At 43.9% G+C, this 23,043-nt stretch overlaps 1 protein-coding gene across 1 annotated transcript in view; it reads left to right on the top strand.

The window, feature by feature from the left end:
* Positions 1 to 23,043, top strand: part of LOC137536750 (vomeronasal type-2 receptor 26-like) — a 91,844-nt gene that overhangs the window by 17,141 nt on the left and 51,660 nt on the right. Inside the window, exon 2 of the mRNA XM_068259229.1 lies at positions 6,491 to 7,270. Within this exon, the coding sequence (XP_068115330.1) occupies positions 6,491 to 7,270 (780 nt within the window). The remainder of the gene's footprint in view (positions 1 to 6,490; positions 7,271 to 23,043) is intronic.

Here is a 23,043-nt window from a genome sequence, read left to right as displayed (position 1 = left end):
TTCGTCATTGGGTAATTGTTTGATAGGGTTAGAAAAAGTAGCTGCAGCAAAATACATACCCGGTGTAACGATTGGTGTCAGCACACAGAGAGAATCTGATCATTGATGATCTGCAGAATCATCAATAATACAGATGTATACTTGATTATGGATGATCTGCAGAATCACCAATAATACAAGTATGACTAACCTCTGGACACCTAATGAAGTATAAGTGTTTGGTGTAACTGTAGGCTATCTCCCGTGAGGCGGGAGACACAGGCAGCTCAGCCAGGAACCACCTGAGGGGCAGGTGGTCCTCGGCTGTGCAGGGACTATCTCCTTGAGAGGAGAGAACCTGGCAACCAGTGATACCTGGTGAGCAGATAATAGACTGTACTGCAGCCAGGGGACTCCAAAGGAGTAGAGGCCACTGGCTGCTTAGCAGGCCGGACTCTCTGAGGAGCAAGAGTCCTAATTGCTCACTGACACTTGGTGGAATAGTGTCACAGCTAGTACAGATAGACTGAGCACTCAAGGGGTGAGTGACAGCCTGGAGGGTCGGGCAGGCCAGGTCGGCAACACATGAGCAGATAAGGTACAGAGACAGAAGGCTGATTCGGTAACCGGGTACAGGCAGGGTTTGGCAACATGTAGGCAGATATGCAGAGGTACCGAATCAGAAAGCAAGAGAGAGGTCGACAGAGCGTAAAGTCCTTGATCTCAACACCCCAGAACTGGTCTAAAGTATAACACAGCAATGACACAGTAATCCTAAGCTAGGGTGTGAGGTCCTTGGTTTCAACACCCCGGAACTGGTCTAAAGTATAACACAAGAGTAATCTGGCTAAGTGTGAATTCCCAGGTCCACCTGGTTCTAACACACTGTGGGATCTGACTTTACATGGGTACTTCTGCGCAGTATAGGTGACTAAGCATAAGAATGCATTCTTCTGTGAACTAAGACCCCGGCTTTTAACTTAGCTGTAGGGATAACAGTTGTGCCTGGATGAGTGAATCTGTGAATGCATTTGTTTGAACATTTGCATGCGAGAGTGCGAAGGGTTAATAGATTTTTGCTGTGGGATCTGACTGAGGTCTGAGTGCTCACACGTAAGTATTCGCAACGGCAGACAACCCGAGACTGACCAGCAAGATCTATATACTGTATACTGCAGCGCTCCTCAGCGCCACCCAGCACCACTCAGCCAATCAGTAACTGCGCTGGGATCAGCTGATCGACCTGATCAGCTGATCCCTCTCCTACTGGCATAAAGGACCTGCCTTCCAGCGCGCGTGCGCGTAGCTCTCCATCTGTGTGCACTAGAAGGCCTAGGCAAACCAGACGCATGCTGCTGTGCAGAAACCGCCGGTCTGAACGCGGAGACAGCCGCCCTGCTGCCAAACCGCGCGGCGGTATCTCCGCAATCCATTACACCCGGGCAACGCCGGGTCATCAGTGAATGGAGACAAATACAAATTTAACTGGGAACATGTAGATGACAGCCATTCTTACACCGTTAATGGTAGGGTTCTCAAACTTTAATGCATAAAACCTTCAGCGCTAGTCTCAAGAATCCACCACCAGAACCACCATAAAACTGGATGCGCTTACCGGATTGTTTCAGACCTTAATTACAGGGTCTGAGGTAAAGCATCATAAGACCAGCGCCGGGTGTCTTCCCTGCAGGCCTCCTTCTCCAATTATGATGTCCACAATTGCTTGGATAATTGCATCCACAATGATTCCACAATGCATGTATAAAAAGATAATAAACTCATCTAAGCATATCAATCTCATAAAAAGTAATAGCAAATCTGCTTAAAAACAACAATATAAGAACCCTCACATATGGGCCCTTGCGACAGGGACCCAGAATATTAAACAGTGTAATAAATACCATAGGACGCTGTCCAGCCAAATGTCTGCCACGCCCGGATACTTTTTATTCCCATAACCAAAAGGTGGGTGGAGACAAATACAAATTTCACTGGGAAAATGTAAACTGCAGCCATTCTTACACTGTTAATGGTAGGGTTCTCAAACTTTGCACAGTTGGTCAATAGATGACTTGGATTAATATTCAAATTTTTTTTGACCCAGCTCCTATACTACATCATTAGGGTCAACTCCCTCCTGGAGCCCCCCACCCCCCTTATAAAACGCAGGCAGTGTCAGCCATTTCACTCAGTCATGTGGTTGCAGTAATTAGAGAAGGGAGAGCTTGCTGCAGAGACATTAGGGAAAGCTTAGTTAGGCTTGTTAGGTTGCTCTTTCTTGCTGATCCTTATTGCTAAAAAACACTCCTCATCCTTAACAGCTCTTTTGAGAGCTAATGTTGTTCTTGTGATCTATTTTTTTTTGTGTGTGTGTCCCACAGACACTTGTGTTGCATATACAGCCCTGTCAGTCAGTCTTAGCTGCTGGACCTTGGCTCCTTGGAAATTCCTACTGTTTCCTACTGTGCCATTGCCAGGCCCAACACATTCAGTTACTACCTGTGTGTGTGACAGGCACCTGCACATGTAATACCCATCACTGCATATACCTACCTGTTGTTCAGTGCACCCACCTACCTACGTGACCGCACGCAGTGTGACATTTAATACTAACAGTCACTGTACCAGTTCACGGTGCATGTGTGTGCGTATGTGAAAGGCAGCTGCACATTTGTAATACCCATCACTGCATATACCTACCTGTTGTTCAGTGCACCCACCTACCTATGTGACCGCACGCAGGGAGATATTTAATACCACCAGTCACTGTACCTGTTCACGGTAGCTGTGTGTGTGTGTGACAGCTGCGCATTGTATTGATACCAGTCACTGCATACCTGACCACTGCACTTGTGTGACTGCACATTGTATTAGTTAAGTCAGTGCATACCTTTCACTTCATCCCCCACAATATGGTCAAAACAGGCAGAGCCAGAGGCAGGCCACACGGCAGGTCTGTTCGAGGTCATGCTGTTGTGATTTTGTGTGGTCCTGGACACCAGGCGGATTCCTGAATTTTTAAGGCCGCTGCTAGCAGCGGACACTTTAATTATTTTTCTGGTGCGTGTACATGCCTGCCTAATTTTTCTGGCTGCACTGCAGCTGCAACAACAAAACAACAGACATGTACATGTGTCAATTCGACTTCGTGATTGTTACCTTGCCGTGGTGAAGAGGCTTGCACATCACAATGAAGCAATGACCGCCAGCTATATGAAAGTGTTGGGTGGCACACCCAAGATAATAAGGTCGTTGCTTCATTGTGGACAGACCAAATTCAAACAGCTGGACAGTCACTGTTATTCTATCATTGAGCTACCTCAGCCCGTATGGTCTTGAAAACCCGCTATCACTTGTTCAGAAGGTACATTGTTTCATAAAGAAAGAACGTGTTCAGAAGGCGCATGTCATCAACCCCCAAGATTGTCAGGACGTAGTTGACTATTTAACACAGAACACATCATCTTTCTCAGCTTCTGCATGGAAGTGTGACATATCTTCCTCCTCCTGCTCTGATTCTGACACCCCACTTAACTCTCAGTTGGCCACTGCCACCAAAGTGCCATCACCCCAGGGCTCGGCGGTGTGGATTTTTTTTTGTGTGTCTGCCTCAGATCAGAGCAATGCCATCTGTACTCTCTGCTACCAAAAATTGAGCCATGGAAAGACCAAGACCCGTGTAGGGACAACTTCCTTATGAAGGCACATGATGACAAAGCACAAACTGCAATGGGATGACCACCTGAGGAAAAGCAGCACACAAAAGCAAAGTTACACACCACAGTGGAAGATACCAGGCCGCAATTATTTCTTAAATAAGGCGATACCCAAACTGTACCATGATGTTGAAAGGCAAGTGGTGTCATCTCTGGCAAACAGCTTTGGGTAAAGGGTCCATCTGACCATGGATGCCTTGTCTGCAAAGCACGGTCAGGCCTGCCTGAAGACTAAGTTAGTCCCCACACACAGCATCTCTGCCTGCACGCCATGTGACTGCCTGCCCCAAGACTAAGTCACTCCCCACACAGCATCTCTGCCTGCAGGCCGCTTGACTGCCTTCTCCGCCACCACCAAGGGTCCAGGACACCAGCGGCTATCACCTGCACTCTCGCCATGGTGCACACCAGTGCAGCATGGCCATCACTACACAAACAGCTGTTTGCGGTGCGTTACACAGTTAGTTTGGTGCGTCATTGTGAAGCAGTACTCTAATTACACTACCTGATTGATGTATACACATGCAAGATGTTTTAAAGCACTTTAGGCCTGCAATTTAGCATTCAATGTGATTTCTGCCCTTAAAAAGCTGCTTTGCGTCAAATCCAGATTTTTCCCCGGGACTTTTGGCATCTATCCCACTCATCCATGCAAAAACTCAGATGTTAGACCCCTTGAAACATCTTTTCCATCACTTTTCTGGCCAGAATTAATGTTTATAGTTTGCATCCCCATTGAAGTCTATTGCGGTTTGCGGAAGTTCGCGTTCGAGGTTCGTGAACCGATAATCGGAGTTTAGAGCCATCTCTACTTTTAACTGATGCCTTCCACTGAGTTTTGTTTTGTTTTTTTTGCTACCACTTGATGTCAAAATATGAAACACACTCTTAGCTGTGTTGGTTGCCTCGATGTACAGGGAAAACTCGCAAAATTAGAATGTCGTGCAAAAGTTCCTTTATTTCAGTAATTCAATTTAAAAGGTGAAAACTAATATATGAAATAGGAGCCCTTTGCTGGTGTTGCTGGTACATGAATTAGCTGATTAGAGTCTGACACTTTGAACCTAGAATATTGAACATTTTCACAATATTCTAATGGTCTGGGATTTTGATTTTGGAGTTCTCTTACCCACTTGCCGGTCCAATTCCTGTGGCAAGGGGGCAGCAGAGCACTTTTTTTTTTCTTTTTAATCATGTAGCGAGCCCAGGGCTCGCTACATGATAGCCGCTGAGCAGTGGCATCCCCCAACCCACTCCGATCGCCTCCGGTGATCAGAGTAAGCAGGAAATCCCGTACAGAATGGGATTTCCTGCTGAGCTTCCCCGGTCGCCATGGCAATGGGGCGGGATGACGTCACCGACGTCATGGACGTCATGGACGTCGGGACGTCAGAGGGAATCCCGATCCACCCCTCAGCGCTGCCTGGCACTGATTGGCCAGGCTGCGCAGGGGTCTGGGGGGGGGGCGGCTCGGCGGGTAGTGGCGGCGATCGCATACCACACGCAGCTAGCAAAGTGCTAGCTGCGTGTAGGGAAAAAAAATTGAAAATCGGCCCAGCGGGGCCTGAGAAATCCTCCTACGCAGGTTACCCCGAGCTGAGCTTGGGATAACCGGCAAGGAGGTTAAAGAGGAACTGTCACAAAAATCTTAAAATTTAAAACACATACAAATAAGAAGTACATTTCTCCCAGAGTAAAGTGAGCCATAAATTACTTTTCTCCTATTTTTCTGTCACTTACAGTAAGTAGTAGAAATCTGACATTACCGACAGATTTTGGACTAGCCCATCTTCTCATAGGGGGTTCTCAGGGTCTTCTTTATTTTTAAAAGCACTTCTTGAATTGCAGCTGCTCCGTCCAACTGCCAAAATAGTGTGCAGCGAGTAGGGAGGCTGGCCAGCATCTTTATGTAAATATTTTTCAAAGAATGTCTTTACAAAGAATAAACGAGATAAACAGAGGAACACCAAGAGCCCCAATAGTGTAGTACGTATTGACAAAGGGGATAATGACAAAGAGTAATAGTCGTTATACTCACAAGCATGGGTCACCAATAGGCAACCACTGTAAAGGCAGGTGGGGAGATTATCCTGACCCCACTCAGGAATAAGAAGTCGCTCTCTGTAGATAGTAGAAAAGGGTCGCAACCCTCCACCCAGGGTGGATACAATATTATATAGGAGAGAACAGAGGCGCCAAAAGTATAACAGGGGTTTTAAATGAGCTTAAAAGCCAAAAATTTGGTAATTAGAGGAGGCAGTGGTGGACTTACCTCCTCCAAGTAGACACAACACGACTGTACATTCAGTCTATTTATTAACGAACTCCTGATAAAACAAAGCAACGCGTTTCACGGGTCAGTGCCCGCTTCCTCAGGCAATAGAAAAAGGAGTTACAGCATCTAGCAAAACAAACAACACTCGGCACCTCAGAGGAGAGAAGTAATTTATGGCTCATTTTACTCTGGGAGACATGTACTTCTTATTTGTATACGTTTTAAATTTTAAGATTTTCACGACACTTTCTCTTTAAGCTGTAAGCCATAATCATTAAAATTATAATAAATGAAGGCTTGCAATATCTTGCTTTGCATCTAAAGAGTCTATTTCATATATTAATTTCACCTTTTAAGTTGAATTACTGAAATAACTAAACATTTATTCAATATATTTTTTTTTAAGTTTCACTTGTACATTGTGTGTTTTAATGGTCATTTTCAAATTCAATAAGGAAGTATATATTGGCCTAATTAATGGATCTGTTTTAAAATAATTGGATTGTTTTACTTTGCCCAGATCAGCTATGATGTCACAGATCCGCTTCCAGACAGGAATGATGATCTCTTCAGCTCCTTCTTCAGGATTTCTCAGTATGATAAGCTCTATCATGTGGCTGTAGCTCTGCTCATGAGACATTTTGGCTGGAACTGGGTTGGAGTCATAGTTCCGAATGATGACAGTGGAGACACTGAGCTGAGGAAGATGACTAAAGAGTTGACCAGACGTGGGATCTGCATAGAGGTTGTTGTGAAGACGGCTAAGACAATAGATGAAAATGAGAGAAAACAACATATAATTAAAAAGTCGACCGCAAATGTTTTTGTGATCTGTGGACAGTTTTCTGTCATGTATCATGACTGGTGGCACCTGCAGAAGTTCTCTGATAAAACCCTCATTTTCAATGATTCATGGTTCCTGCATCAGCAATTTCATTTGAACTACCGAAGCTTAACTAACTGCAGTCTAACTTTTGCACCCGTCTTTAAATGGAAATTTGCAAAGATTCCAAGAGTAAAAAAGCTTCCAAATGACCCATTTCTAAAAGCTCTTTGGGGAAAACACTGTTCTAATGTCCATGAAAAGTATAACATCCGTAGCTTGTACAAAGATGTCTTTATAACACTCTCCTGTGCTGATGGCTGGAATCCGTTCCACCTGCTTTTCCAGCAAGATGTAACAGAATATTATACATTTACTGCTGTGTCTGTCCTCCTTTATGCCCTGCACGACATGCATGTTTCACTGAAAAGGAACGTTCTTGGATCCAAAATACATACCGGTACATACAGACATCAGGTAATGTTGACAGAAGACTCCTGTATATAGGTAGATGGTGTTATATTAGAAAGGCCCTACGTGTCCTAAGGAGACATGTATACCACGTGAAACAGCTGTAGACCAGGAGCGTTTGGTTTTACCTGTATGCCGTGGTAAATACTTGAAGCTTTGTATGGAGAGTGCCGGAGTCCGTCTGGTCTTTTGGTCCCAACATTACCAATATACAGAATATTACCCTTGAAGGTGAAGTGGTTAAAGGAATACTATCGATGTATGCATTTATTTGGAAATGCTGTATGTTGTAGCACACAATAGGACAAGTACTAGGAGTATTTTGATTCCTCACACAGCTGTTCCTCTCAGCTGTAAAATCCTCTGTCAGTTTTGGCGTCAGTGTTGGATACAAAATGTATCTAATACTGAGCTCCCAGAGGGCTAGACCATATCTCTGCACAGGGGAGTTGCTATCAACTCCTCAGTTTATAGTTTAATTATCACCTTGCTGAAAGAATCTTGTTGATATGGTGGTAAAGGGTTAAAGATTCTAGCAATGTGTGTTTATTATCTTTGCTTCTCTTGACTGATAAAGATACTAATAATGCTAATTGTAAACAGTGATCTGCCCCTCTCAGCAGCTTGTAAAGTGGATGCAGCCTGGAGTGAATCACCTCAAGCAGGCAGCCAGTCTGAGGGTAAACACAGACTACTGTTATAGCTTGTTATATTCCAGCAATATTACAGCTCATTTAGTTACCTGTTACCACCTCAGATCAGCCTATTTCTCCTCATGTCTGCTGCATGCTGTGAGTGACACAGTGAAATATATTTGTGAGCTGTGTGACAGAGTAACCAAGCAGCTCAGGGTGACCCAAACTACTATGAGCTGTGTGAGAAATTAATTTTTAAGCAGGGATAGTGAGAGAGAGACCTGGGTGAATAAATAAAGTGCCCTTAGCACTAGTGGTAATGTGTACACTAATATAGAGTATTAAAAAAAAAGTCGTTTTAATCGATAGTATTCCTTTAAGTTGCAGCCACAGAACTTCTCCAGTGCACTATTTTTCACTGTATTTCTGATAGTACTATTGCAGTTCTCTGTATGTGACACTCCGCAGCCCACTGACACCCAGAGCTGTGTGCACACTACTGCTATTGTTGTCTACATTAAGTTGCAGGCACAGAACCACTCCAGTGCACTATTTGTAGGTATGTAATGTGATTTCTGCCCTTCAGGGATTAAAACTTTGTGTCTTTTGGCATGGATCCCCCTCTGGCATGCCCCCCTCCAGGTGTTAGACCCCTTGAAACAACTTTTCCATCACTTTTGTAGCCAGAAACAGTCTTTGTAGGTTTTAAAATGTGCCTGCCCATTGAAGTCTGTGGTGGTTCACATGTTCGCGAACATTTGCGGAAGTTCACGTTCGCTGTTAGGGAAAGGAATATTCAATGTTTGCGACATCTCTAGCCCCGGTTTGCCTAGAATTGGTTGCATTGAAATGGCAATTCCTGGCAGAAAGTCGCCCCCTGCCCCGGAATAAGGAAGTCGGTGAGTCCTTACAGCAATGCGCAGGCCTGCAGGCTCTCTCTCCTCTAATTTCTTATGCGCACAGCTAGTGATGGGCGAACACCTGGATGTTCAGTTTCGGGAAAGTTCGCCGAACATGGCCGAGATGTTCGGCATGTTCGGGCCGAACCCCGAACTTTCCGAACATCCAGCTTTTGGGGGCCCTATGGGGTCGCAGGCATAAGGGGGGAGCATGCCCCGATCGCGGGGGGGGTCGGAAATTCCCCCCACCCCCTCCGCTAGCGCTCCCCCCTCTGCCCGCTTCCCCATAACAAAGTTTCAAGAAGTACCTGCTGTGTCCGGTGGTAGTGTGGGTGGCTGGCAGTGGGCGGCACTATGCAGTGACTGAATGAGGAGGAGGAGTCCGGAGAGTGACGCGTTGAGGGAGGCCGGGCAGCGGGCGGTTCAGCAGTGAACCGCCCGCTGCCCGGCCTCCCTCAACGCGTCACTCTCCGGACTCCTCCTCCTCATTCAGTCACTGCATAGTGCCGCCCACTGCCAGCCACCCACACTACCACCGGACACAGCAGGTACTTCTTGAAACTTTGTTATGGGGAAGCGGGCAGAGGGGGGAGCGCTAGCGGAGGGGGTGGGGGGAATTTCCGACCCCCCCCCCCCGCGATCGGGGCATGCTCCCCCCTTATGCCTGCGACCCCATAGGGGGGGCGTATTCGGCCGAACAGGGCCCTGTTCGGCCGAACAGGGGCCCTGTTCGGCCCTGTTCGGCGGCCATTAGAAGTTCGGGGCGAACCCGAACTTAAAAGGCCGAACACCATCAGGTGTTCGGCCGAACGCGAACATCACCCGAACAGGGTGATGTTCTGCAGAACCCGAACAGTGGCGAACACTGTTCGCCCAACACTACGCACAGCAGAGCGTAGGAGGGAGACAGAGTCTGCAAGCCTGCGCATACCAATACAATTCATAGATATAGTTTTGCTGAAAATGTCCCTCTGCCCATTTCCTACCTGGCTACTTGTGATGCTCGGATACCCCTTATCATGGATTCAAATAAATCCAGCCACGGCAGTATCAAAAACCAGAATCACGGCCGTGAATTTGATTCGGTTTTGAAATGGCCTTTCGAATTCGGCCCGGATTTTACCCGTGATTGCCTCTAAAATCTGGAATCACGGGCGTGATTTGTGATTAAAAGCCTGCCAAAACCCGTCGACTTTAATCGGCTAATAGCAAAGCACCCTTACATGGTATAAACACCAAATTTGGCAGATATGTTAAGAAGAACAGTGGGAACAAGAGAAAAACATTTTTTCAAAAAGACCTTATAGTTTTTGAGAAAATCCATTTTAAAATTTAAACGGAAAAAAGTATACATTGAAATGCGTTAAATGACAGTTCATTAATGAAACAAAACCCGCCGATTTTAGCAGTTAATAGCAAAGCCCCCTTAAATCCTGGAAACACCAAATTTGCAGTATATGTTAAAAAGATAGTGGGAAAAAATTATTTTCCTATTTTTTTTATGTGCAGGGTGTGGGAATTTTGTTTTAAAAAAAAAAATATTACCGCATTTAGATGTATACGTTTTTCCTTTGAAATTTTAAAATTTATTTTCTCAAAAACTATAAGGTCTTTGTGACAAAAAAAAATGTTCTCTTGTTCCTACTATTATTCTTAACATATCTGGCAAATTTGGTGTTTATACCATGTAAGAGGGCTTTGCTATTAGCTGATAAAGTCAGCAGGTTTTCTGGTGATAATCACTGATATTTTTCCCGTTTACGGCTGTAATCATGGCCCGAATACTTGGAATAATGGCTGAATTCATGATTGACTGCCGCGATGGATTCCCGATCACGGATTTGGATCACGATATCGGAGAGTGAAGAAATGATTGTGAATTACAGCTATGCAGTGATCACGGGTGGTATCCGAGCGCCACTGCTGGCTACAAGACGTAATTGCAATATCTCACAATCATATGAGGTTTCTGCAATGCATATCTATCTTTCTGCATTACCTCCTGTCTGGATATAGTATGCTGGCTTCTAGTACTCCTGTAGCAAAGGTGTCAATGTCTGTGCTGTGACAACCTCCCTGTCGGCAGGACTTAAGCACAGAGCATATTCCAGCCATCAGCCATTATAGTTCTAAAATAATACATGCTACTGTAATTCAAACCCATATATTTTGTTTGTCCGTTTGTCCCGAGTTTCAACACCATGGAGACTTATGATTTGCTATGATGTAGATAGAGACCAGAGAAGAGAACGCAGCACTTGACACTCTAGCTGATGACAATACAATAATAATCAAGCCATAAGGGCGGTGGGATTGTAGTCATGGACTACCAAGACTATTGACAGGACATCATTAGTATGCTATCGGTTTGGTTGCTAACAATGTGCATTGCTGATAACCCCCCTGGCTGTGGCTGCTGTCTTTATTTAAAGAGAGACTGAAACAAGCAAAAAATGCTATTTTTACCTTCTAATTCGCTTCAGTACTCTCAGCAGATGTAAACCGCCGCATCCTCGCCGCAAAACAAGGCCTTTAGACCCCCCAAATTCACGGGGGGCAATCCGGACGGCGCTTCCTGAAAGAGACAGAACTTTCAGCTGCAGCTCTGCCTCTACTGATGTTAATCGCTGCGGATCTCCGCCTCTCCCCACCCCTCTCACTCTTCCTTCACAGAGAGGGTCGGGGAGAGGCAGAGATTCGTGTGGCGATTGACATCAGCAGAGGAAGAGCTACAGCACAACGCTCTGCCTCCCCGGGCAGAAAAATCCATCCCCTCGTTTTGAGGTGGGAATGCAGTGGTTTACCTCTGCTGAGACTACTGAAGCAAACTAGAAGGTACAAATAGCAATTTTTGTCTGCTTCAGAGTCTCTTTAAAAGTATACCAAAGCGAGGGACTCGCACCTCCTCTGTTAGCGTCACCCGGTGCTCTCTGCACTTAGTGACACCACTGCCGCCGATATCCAGGTAGTCTCAAAAAATGTGATGTGAACAGCTTCCATTAAAGGGAGCTGAGTACCTGTTTTTTTATTTTTTATTTTTTAAACAAACATCCTAAGGAACCTTCATGAATTATGATAGAGTGGGCAAGGGTTGGGGTGCTGCCAGAGGGTCTCTTAGCCATATGGGATCTGCCATGTCTCCGTGGGCCGACCACAGCTGCTGCATTTTTCAACTTTTATGTGCATGCAAACTCACTGCCACTGCATGCAGGGAAATGCCGTCTGTGGATGTGAGAACATCTCTGTGCTCACATCCGTGGCATACATCTCCAGGCATGCATTGTGGTGCACATGTACAAAGTTGAAAGTCTGGCAGCTGCAGTCCACCCATGGAGAAAATAGGAGATGTCTGAAAGCTAAACACACCTCCAGAACCGCTGGAGTGCAATGATGTGTCAGCTTTCAACTCCATACAGACTGTTTTAGATTGGCTGATCCTCATCAATGCATGGCATGGATTAATGTGGCTCTATGGGGTAGGACTTGAAACACTCAGAGTTACAGGGTACCCAGCAAGCTCATGGTGACCTAGAACTCCTAAGAGTGTGTAAGGGGATTAAACAGACTAAAAAGCGCACTAACTAATAACGATATGCAAAACAGAAAATTGCCATCTAAAAACTTCAAGCATTTGTAATTATTTAGGTTGGAGTGATTTCTCCCACAACGCATCACTGCTGCATATGCATATATATGTATAAAGCCACATTAATCCTACTAATCCTACTAATATAATAAATCCTACTAATATAATAAATGGGAAAGTTCGGATGTTTGGATGTTTGGATGTTTGGATGTTTGGATGTTTGTTACTCGATCACGCAAAAACGGCTGAACGGATTTGAATGAAATTTGGCACACACATAGTACATTACCTGGAATAAAGTATAGGATACTTTTTATTCCCATAACCAAAATGAGACAAATACAAATTTCACTGGAAAATGTAAACTGCAGCCATACACTGTTACACTGGAGGTGTGTTTAGCTTCTAAGGGTAGAATGGTTAATTTGCATATATTCAGCAGTGATGCTCTGGGAGACATCTCAAGCTCACTCCAACCTGAATTATCGCAAATTCTTTCTGTTTTAAGAAAGCAAATGTTTGTTTTTCTTAACATCTTAGTAAGGGGGCTTTTAGGACCATTGTAGTCCCTTACACACTCCAATGAGTTCTGGGTCACCATGAGCTCGCTGGGTAGCATGTCCCTCTCGGTGTTACAAGCCCTACTGCATAGAGCCAAATTAATCTATGCCATGCACTGATAAGGATCAAACAATCCAAAACAGTCTGTATGCGTGTTGGATTATTATGGCTCTGAACAATTTAACAAACTGACACATCATTGCATTCCAGCAGTTCTGGAGGTGTGTTTAGCTTCTAAGGGTAACAATGGTTAATTAGCATAGTTTCAGCAGTGATGCACTGGGAGACATCTCAAGCTCACTCCAACCTAAATTATCGCAAATTCTTTCTGCTTTAAGAAAGCAAACTTTTGTTTTTCTTACACTGTTAATGGTAGGGTTCTCAAACTTTGCACAGTTGGTCGTTGGGTGACTAGGGTTATTATTCAGAAAAGTGGTTAGAGCCAGTGCTGGGCGTAATGTAAAAAACTACGCTTACGGATCATTATGCGTAATTTTACGCTATTACGCATTACGGAATTACGCTTACGGCGTAGACATTCATTTACGGTACATGTCTGTAATTACGCATAGCCCTTACGCAATTACGCGTAAGAATACCTTTATTCAGGTTGTTACATTATTGGCTTACGCGTAAAATTCTACTAGCAATTAATGCGTAAGGTCATGCTGCCAAGCGGAAAAGTTGACGCATGGATCAATGTTAGGTAGCCGCCGACTTTAAGGGTTAATAGCAAAACCCCCTTAATTGCTTAGAGCCTCAAATTTGGAAAATATATTAAGGAGATCAGAAGGAAGAAGAGAAAAAACATTTTTTTCAAAAAGACCTTATAGTTTTTGAGAAAATCGATGTTAAACTTTCAAAGGAAAAATATATACATTTAAAAACCGCCGACTTTAACGGTTAATAGCAAAGCCTGCTTAAAATTTAGGAACACCAAATTCATAGGGTATATTAAGGGGATCAGTGGGAATAAGAGGAAAAATATTTTTTTCAAAAAGACCTTATAGTTTTTGAGAAAATCGATTTTTAAGTTTCAAGGGCAAAAATGTCTTTTAAATGCGGAAAATGTCAGTTTTTTTTGCACAGGTAACAATAGTGCTTTATTTTCATAGATTCCCCCAAGTGGGAAGAGTTTTACTTACTTCGTTCTGAGTGTGGGAAATATTAAAAAAAAACGACGTGGGGTCCCCCCTCCCAGACCTCTTTAACCCCTTGTCCCCCATGCAGACTGGGATAGCCAGAATGCGGAGCACCGGCTGCGTGGGGCTCCGCACCCTGACTATACCAGCCCGCATGGTCCATGGATTGGGGGGTCTCGGAAGGGAAGGGGCAGCCAAGCTTTCCCCTCCCCCTCCGAGCCCTTGTCCAATCCAAGGACAAGGGGCTCTTCTCCACCTCCGATGGGCGGTGGAGGTGGAGGCCGCGATTGCCTGGGGGGGGGTTCATGGTGGCATCTGGGAGTCCCCTTTAAAAAGGGGTCCCCCAGATGCCCACCCCCCCTCCCAGGAGAAATTAGTATAGAGGTACTTGTACCCCTTACCCATTTCCTTTAAGAGTTAAAAGTAAATAAACACACAAACACATAGAAAAAGTATTTTAATTGAACAAAAAACATAACCACAAAATAAGTCCTTTAATATTCTTAATTAACCATTAATACTTACCTGTCCCTTTAAAAGCCAGTTCCCACGCAATATCCTCGGAAATATACTAATCAGTTACAATGTAACAAAGTTGTTACAATGTAACAACTTTGTTACTTTGTAACTCCACCGCACCCGACGTCACTCGCCGCTCACCCGCCGGCCGCCGCATACACTTACGCTAAGTCCCTGCCGGCTCCCGCAGTCCACTCCGCCCACACCTGTCACCCATATACATGCTGGCACCCATGGGTGCCAGCATGTATATAGGTGACATGTGGGAGAGGCGGGGAGGGCAGCGAGAGCCGGCGGGACTTAGTGTCCTGCACCCGACAGAGCTCTGAGCTATATAGCTCAGAGCTCTCTAAAGCATCTTTGTATTTGGGCTCCAAGGAGCCCCATTGGTCCTTAGCAGACCAATGGGGTTCCTTTAAATCAGAAGGAACCCCATTGGTCTGCTAAGGACCAATGGGGCTCCTTGGAGCCCAAATACAAAGATGCTTTAGAGAGCTCTGAGCTATATAGCTCAGAGCTCTGTCGGGTGTGCAGGACGCTAAGTCCCGCCGGCTCTCGCTGCCCTCCCCGCCTCTCCCACATGTCACCTATATACATGCTGGCACCCATGGGTGCCAGCATGTATATGGGTGACAGGTGTGGGCGGAGTGGACGGCGGGAGCCGGCGGGGACTTAGCGTTAGTGTATGCGGCAGCCGGCGGGTGAACGGCGAGTGACGTCGGGTGCGGTGGAGTTACAAAGTAACAAAGTTGTTACATTGTAACAACTTTGTTACATTGTAACTGATAGAACATTTCCGAGGATATTGCGTGGGAACTGGCTTTTAAAGGGACAGGTAAGTATTAATGGTTAATTAAGAATATTAAAGGACTTTTTTCGTGGTTATGTTTTTTGTTCAATTAAAATACTTTTTCTATGTGTTTGTGTGTTTATTTACTTTTAACTCTTAAAGGAAATGGGTAAGGGGTACAAGTACCTCTATACTCATTTCTCCTGGGAGGGGGGTGGGCATCTGGGGGACCCCTTTTTAAAGGGGACTCCCAGATGCCACCATGAACCCCCCCACCAGGAAATCACGGCCTCCACCTCCACCGCCCATCGGAGGTGGAGAAGAGCCCCTTGTCCTTGGATTGGACAAGGGCTCGGAGGGGGAGGGGAAAGCTTGGCTGCCCCTCCCCTTCCGAGACCCCCCAATCCATGGACCATGCGGGCTGGTATAGTCAGTGTGCGGAGCCCCACGCGGCCGGTGCTCCGCATTCTGGCTATCCCAGTCTGCATGGGGGACAAGGGGTTAAAGAGGTCTGGGAGGAGGGACCCCACGTCGTTTTTTTTTAATATTTCCCACACTCAGAACAAAGTAAGTAAAACTCTTCCCACTTGGGGGAATCTATGAAAATAAAACACTATTGTTACCTGTGCAAAAAAAACCTGACATTTTCCGCATTTAAAAGACATTTTTGCCCTTGAAACTTAAAAATCGATTTTCTCAAAAACTATAAGGTCTTTTTGAAAAAAAAAATGTTTTCCTCTTATTCCAACTGATCCCCTTAATATACCCTGGTAATTTGGTGTTCCTAAATTTTAAGCAGGCTTTGCTATTAACCGTTAAAGTCGGCGGGTTTTTAAATGTATATATTTTTCCTTTGAAACTTTAACATCGATTTTCTCAAAAACTATAAGGTCTTTTTGAAAAAAAAAAATTCCTCTTATTCCTTCTGATCTCCTTAATATATTCTCCAAATTTGAGGCTCTTAGCACTTAAGGGGGCTTTGCTATTAACCCTTAAAGTCGGCGGCTTTTTTATATTATACGGGAGCGTAATATTACGCGATTACGGCAGACTGTGTAATTTCAATGGGAGTTTACTGTCTTACGCGTAATTTGTTACGCGTAATAACGTAACCTACGGTCTACGCGTAATTAATTACGCGTAATACCGTAACCTTACACGTAACGCTTACGGTGCATTTGTAGTAAATTACGATGCGTAATTACGCTAATGCGTAATTTCGGCCCAGCACTGGTTAGAGCCTATAAAAGCCAATCAAAATTCACCTAATGATTTTCAAGGGGAATATTTACATTTCTGCCATTCTTGCACTGTTAATGGCACAAGCCTCAAACCTGGTATAGTTGATCATTGGGTGACTGGGGTTCAATTTCAGAAAGGGGGTGGAGTCACAAATAGCCAATCAGATTTGTTTCATTCCAATGCAAATTATTGTTGCCAAACACTGCAAAGCTCACAAACTTGATCATTGAGTAATTGATTAATTGTGTGTTAGGGTTAGGAAAGTGGGCACAGCCAACACCAGCCAAATACATAAGCGGGCAACGCAGGGTCATAAGTGGGCGGAGACAAATACAAATTTTACTGGGAAAATGTAAACAGCAGCCATTCTTACACTGTTACTGGTAGGGTTCTCAAACTTTGCACAATTAATTACTGGGTGACTGGGATTAATATTCAGAAAAGTGGGTGGAGCCTACAAAAAACAATCAAAAATTATCTATTGATTTTTCAGGGGTATATTTCATTGCTGCCATTCTTGCACTGTTAATGGCACAAGCCTCAAACCTGGTACAGTTGATCATTGCGTGACTGGGGTTTAAATTTATATAAGGGGGTGGAGCCCCAAACAGGCAATCTGATTTGTTTCATTTTATTGCAGGTTATTGATGCCAAAGACCGCAAAGCTCACAAACTTGGTCATTGAGTAATTGTGTGTTAGGGTTAGGAAAAGTGGGCGCAGCCAAAACCAGCCAAATACATATCAGGCAATGCCGGGACATCAGTAGGCGGAGACAAATACAAATTTCACTGAGAAAATGTAAACTGCAGCAATTCATACACTATTAATGGTAGGGTTCTCAAACTTTGCACAGTTGGTCACTGGGTGACTGAGATTAATATTCAGAAAAGTGGGTGGAGCCTACAAAAGCCAATCAAAATCCACCTATTAATCTTTAAGGGGAATATTTAATTGATGCCATTCTTGCACTGTTAATGGCACAAGCCTCTTGCACTGTTAATCACCTGTACCTGGTACAGTTGTCCATTGGGTGATTGGGGTTCAAATTCAGAAAAGGGGTGAAGCCACAGCCAATCAGATTTATTTTATTTCAATGCAAATTATTGATGCCAAAGACCTCAAAGCTCACAAACTTGGTCATTAAGTAATTTTGTGTTTGGGTTAGAAAAAGTGGGCGGAGCTAGCACCAGCCAAATACATACCTGGGCAATGCCGAGTCTTCAGTGGGTGGAGACAAACACAAATTTCACTGGGAAAATGTAAACTGCAGCCATTCTTACACTATTAATTGTGGGGTTCTAAAACTTTGCACAGTTGGTCACTGGGTGACTGGGATTAATATTCAGAAAAGTGGGTGGAGCCTACAAAAACCAATCACAATTCACCTATTGATTTTCAAGGCAAATATTTAATTGCTGCCATTTTTGCACTGTTAATGGCACAAGCCTCAAACCTGGTACAGTTGATCAGTGGGTGACTGGGGTTAAATATTTAGAAAAGGGGTGGGGCTACAAAAAGCGAATCAGATGTGTTTCATTTCAATTAAAATTATTCATGCCAAAGACCAAAAATCTCACAAACTTGGTCATTGACTATTGACAATTGTGTGTTAGGGCCCGTTTCCACTCTCGCGGAAACGGCCGCGAATCCGCAGAGTTTCCCCGCAGGCAAATCGCGCGGGGAAACTCTGCCATAGGGGATAACGGCGCCGCCGGCCGAATCGCTTGCAGTAGCGATTCGGCCGGGAACCCCCACAGAATTCGCGGCGGAGGCTGCGATTCCCATAGCCGTGCTTGGCACGGCTGATGGGAATCGCCTGCGATCCCGCCCACCCGCTCAGTGCCGGCGTGCGTCTACGAGACGCACGCCGCACTAGTGGAAACGAGCCCTTAGGGTTAGAAAAAGTGGCCACAGCCAACAGCAGCCAAATACATACCCGGGAAACATCAGGACATCAGTGGGTGGAGAAAAATAAAAAAATAACTGCCACAATGTAAACTGCAGCCATTCTTACACTGTCTGTCAATGGCAGGGTTCTTAAACTTTGCACAGTGGGTGACTGGGATTAATATTCAGAAAAGTAGGTGGAGCCTACAAAAGCTAATCAAAATTCACCTATTGATTTTCAAAGTAGTGGAGCCACAGCCAATTATTGATGCCAAAGACCGCAAAGATCACAAACTAGGTAATTGTGTGTTAGGATTAGAAAAAGTGGACAGAGCTAACACTAGCTAATTACATACCCGGGCAACGCCGGGTGACCAGCTAGTATAATAAATGGGAGAGTTCAGATGTTCGGATGTTCGGATGTTTGAATGTTCAGATGTTTGGATGTTTGGATGTTTGGATGTTTGGATGTTTGTTACTCAATCACGCAAACATGGCTGAACGGATTTGAATGAAATTTGGCACACACATAGTACATTACCTGGAATAAAGTATAGGATACTTTTTATTCCCATAACCAAAAAGTGGGCGGAGACAAATACACATTTCACTGGAAAATGTAAACTACAGCCATTCTTACACTGTTAATGGTAGGGTTCTCAAACTTTGCACAGTTGGTCACTGGGTGACTGGGATTAATATTCAGAAAGGTGGGAGGAGCCTACAAAAGCCAATCATAATTCACCTATTGATTTTCAAGGGGAATATTTACATTGCTGCCATTCTTGCACTGTTAATGGCACAAGCCTCAAACCTGGTACAGTTGATCATTGGGTGACTGGGGTTTAAACGGATAAAAGGGGGTGGAGCCACAAACAGACAATCTTATTTGTTTCATTTTAATGCAGGTTATGGATGCCAAAAACCACAAAGCTCACAAACTTGGTCATTGAGTAATTGAGTAATTGTGTGTTAGGGTTAGGAAAAGTGGGCGCAGCCAACACCAGCCAAATACATAATTGGGCAATACCGGGTCATCAGTGGGCGGAGACAAATACACATTTCACTGAGAAAATTTAAACTGCAGCCATTCTTACACTGTTAATGGTAGGGTTCTCAAACTTTGCACAATTAATTACTGGGTGACTGGGATTAATATTCAGAAAAGTGGGTGGAGCCTACAAAAGCCAATCAAAAATTACCTATTGATTTTTCATGGGAATATTTCATTGCTGCCATTCTTGCACTGATAATGGCACAAGCCTCAAACCTGGTACAGTTGATCATTGGGTGACTGGGGTTTAAACGGATAAAAGGGGGTGGAGCCACAAACAGACAATCTTATTTGTTTTATTTTAATGCAGGTTATGGATGCCAAAAACCACAAAGCTCACAAACTTGGTCATTGAGTAATTGAGTAATTGTGTGTTAGGGTTAGGAAAAGTGGGCGCAGCCAACACCAGCCAAATACATAATTGGGCAATACCGGGTCATCAGTGGGCGGAGACAAATACACATTTCACTGAGAAAATTTAAACTGCAGCCATTCTTACACTGTTAATGATAGGGTTCTCAAACTTTGCACAATTGGTCACTGGGTGACTGGGATAAATATTCAGAAAAGTGGGAGGAGCCTACAAAAGAAAATCAAAATTCACCTATTGATTTTCAAGGGGAATATGTAATTGCTGCCATTCTTGCACTGTTAATGGCACAAGCCTTAAACCTGGTACAGTTGGTCACTGGGTGATTGAGGTTCAAATTTAGACAAAGGGGTGGAGCCACAGACAGCCAATCAGATTTGTTTAATCTCAATGCAAATTATTGATGCCAAAGACCGCAAAGCGCACAAACTTGGTCATTGAGTAATTGTGTGTTAGGGTTAGAAAAAGCAGGCGGAGCCAACACCAGCCTAATACATACCTGAACAATGTCAAGAAATCAGTGGGTGGAGAAAAATACAAATTTCATTGGTAAAATGTAAACTGCAGCCATTCTTAAGGTGCGTACACACGTCAGATAAAAGTCTTTGGAAAATGAAAGATCACAGACCAATGTTACCCCCTTTCATGTAGTATGAGAACTATACTCTACACAGTCTATTCTATGGAGCTGAACTCCCCATCAGATAAAAATCTGTGCAAGATGCTGCACACAAAGATGCTGTACACATTCAACAGATCAGTATCTGTAAAAGATCTGTTCCTGCAAAAGATCCATTCCTGCAAAATGCATTCATAGTCTATGATATCTGCAGATCCCATACACACCTTGTTTAATGGACATTCATCTGCAGATCAGCCAATTTTCTGCCGATCTGAATCCAACCTGGTGGATCTAATCTACAGATAATTGTCCGTTAAACAAGGTGTGTATGAGGTCTGCAGATATCATAGACTATGAATGCGTTTTGCAGCAATGGATCTTTTGCAGGAACAGATCTTTTACAGATACTGATCTGTTGAATGTGTACAGCGGTCTTTGTGTGCAGCATCTTGCAAAGCTTTTTATCTGATGGGGAGTTCAGCTCCATAGAATAGACTGTGTAGAGTATAGTTCTCATACTACATGAAAGGGGGTAAAATTGGTCTGTGATCTTTCATTTTCCAAAGACTTTTCTCTGACGTGTGTACCCACCTTAACACTGTTAATGGTAGGGTTCTCAAACTTTGCACGGTTGGTCACTGGGTGACTGGGGTTAATATTCAGAAAGGTGAGTGGAGCCTATAAAAGCCAATCAAATCCACCTATTGATTTTCAAGGGGAATATTTAATTGCTGCCATTCTTGCACTGTTAATGGCACAAGCCTCTTGCACTGTTAATCACCTGTACCTGGTACAAAGGGGTGGAGCCACATCCAATCAGATTTATTTTATTTCAATGCAAATTATTGATGCCAAAGATCGCAAAGCTCACAAACTTGGTCATTGAGTAATTAAGTAATTGTGTGTTAGGGTTAGGAAAAGGGGGTGGGGCCAACACCAGCCAAATACATAATCGGGCAACACCGGGCTAGTCCAACATACGTATGGACTGTTTCAGGCTGGTTGATTCTCATAAATACATGGCATTGATTAATATGACTCTATGGGGTAGGAGTTGAGAGACACTCAGGAATTGAACAAGAGTTCTGGGGGAGAGGGAGAGGATTTGTCACGCTTTTATTCCAGAGCCACCCCTTATCATGGAGCATCTGGTATAGCTCAGGCAGCATGTGCTCTGGGCTCTAGCCATACTAGCCTGCATGGGTGACAAAGGCAACCACATACTGTTATTTATTTATTTATTTATTTCAATATGTGAAATGTGTATACAGAGCTCAGAAAAAGTAAACATTAAAGTGTACTGCTGAAAAAAAATGTAATTTTCCCACACTTAAAAAACTTTTTTTATTTTTAAATCTATTTTTTTTTATAAAGTCTTTTTTTTTAAATTTGTTCCCACTACTGTTCTCCTTAATATACCCGGCCAATTTGGTAATTCTAGCATGTATGGAGGTTTTGCTATTAACGGGATATGTTGGCATAAAGTCGACATACAAATATGTGAAAATTACACAAAATTACCGTTCCTGATTAAGTTTGCAAATGAAATGAATTATGCTTTAGTGAAAACTAGCTGATAATACGGCGTTGCCCGGGTACGTATTTGGTTGGTGTTGGTTCCTCCCACTTTTTCTAACCCTACCACACAAACACTCACTGACCAAGTTTGTGCGCTTTGCATCAATAATTTGTATATTCCCATAGAAATTAAGCAAATCAGATTGGCTGTTTGTGTCTCCGCCCCCTGTCCAGCATTTGAACCCCAGTCACCCAATGTCCAACTGTAGCAGGGTTGAGGCATCTGCTACTAACAGTGTAAACATGGCAGCAATTTAAATATTCCCCTTGAAAATCAGCAGGTGAATTTTGATGGCTATTAAAGGCTCCATGCACTTCCCTGAATATTAATATCAGTCAACCATTGACCATCTGGGCAAAGTTTGAGAACTCTGCCATTAACAGTGTAACAAGGCCTGCAGTTTATATTTTCCCAGTGAAATTTGTTTTTGGCTCTGCTCACTTTTTTTAACCTGGACACAGTCACTCAATGACCAAGTTTGTGAGCTTTCGAGTCCTTGGCATCAGGCATCAATAAAAGCAAATCTGATTGGCTATTTGTGGCCTCGCCCCTTTTCTGAACTTGAAATCCAGTGACTCAATGACCAGCTATACCAGGTTTGAGGCTTGTGCCATTAACAGTGCAAGAATGGCAGCGATTTTAATATGCCCTTTGAAAATCAACAGGTTAATATTGATTGGCTTTTTCAGGCTCCACCCACTTTTCTGAATATTAATCCCAGTCACCCAGTGACCAACTGTGTCAAGTTTGAGAACCCTGCCATTAACAGTGTAAGAATGGCTGCAGTTTATATTTTCCCATGTAAAAAGTTAGTTGTTTTTTGTTGTTTCTAACCTTGACATACAGTCACTCAATTAACAAGTTTATGAGATTTGAGGTCTTTGGCATCAAT

The sequence above is a fragment of the Hyperolius riggenbachi genome, chromosome 1 (assembly GCF_040937935.1).
Source record: "Hyperolius riggenbachi isolate aHypRig1 chromosome 1, aHypRig1.pri, whole genome shotgun sequence".
NCBI classification, from domain to species: Eukaryota; Metazoa; Chordata; class Amphibia; order Anura; family Hyperoliidae; genus Hyperolius; species Hyperolius riggenbachi.
This window is presented reverse-complemented; position numbering and strand designations above follow the sequence as displayed.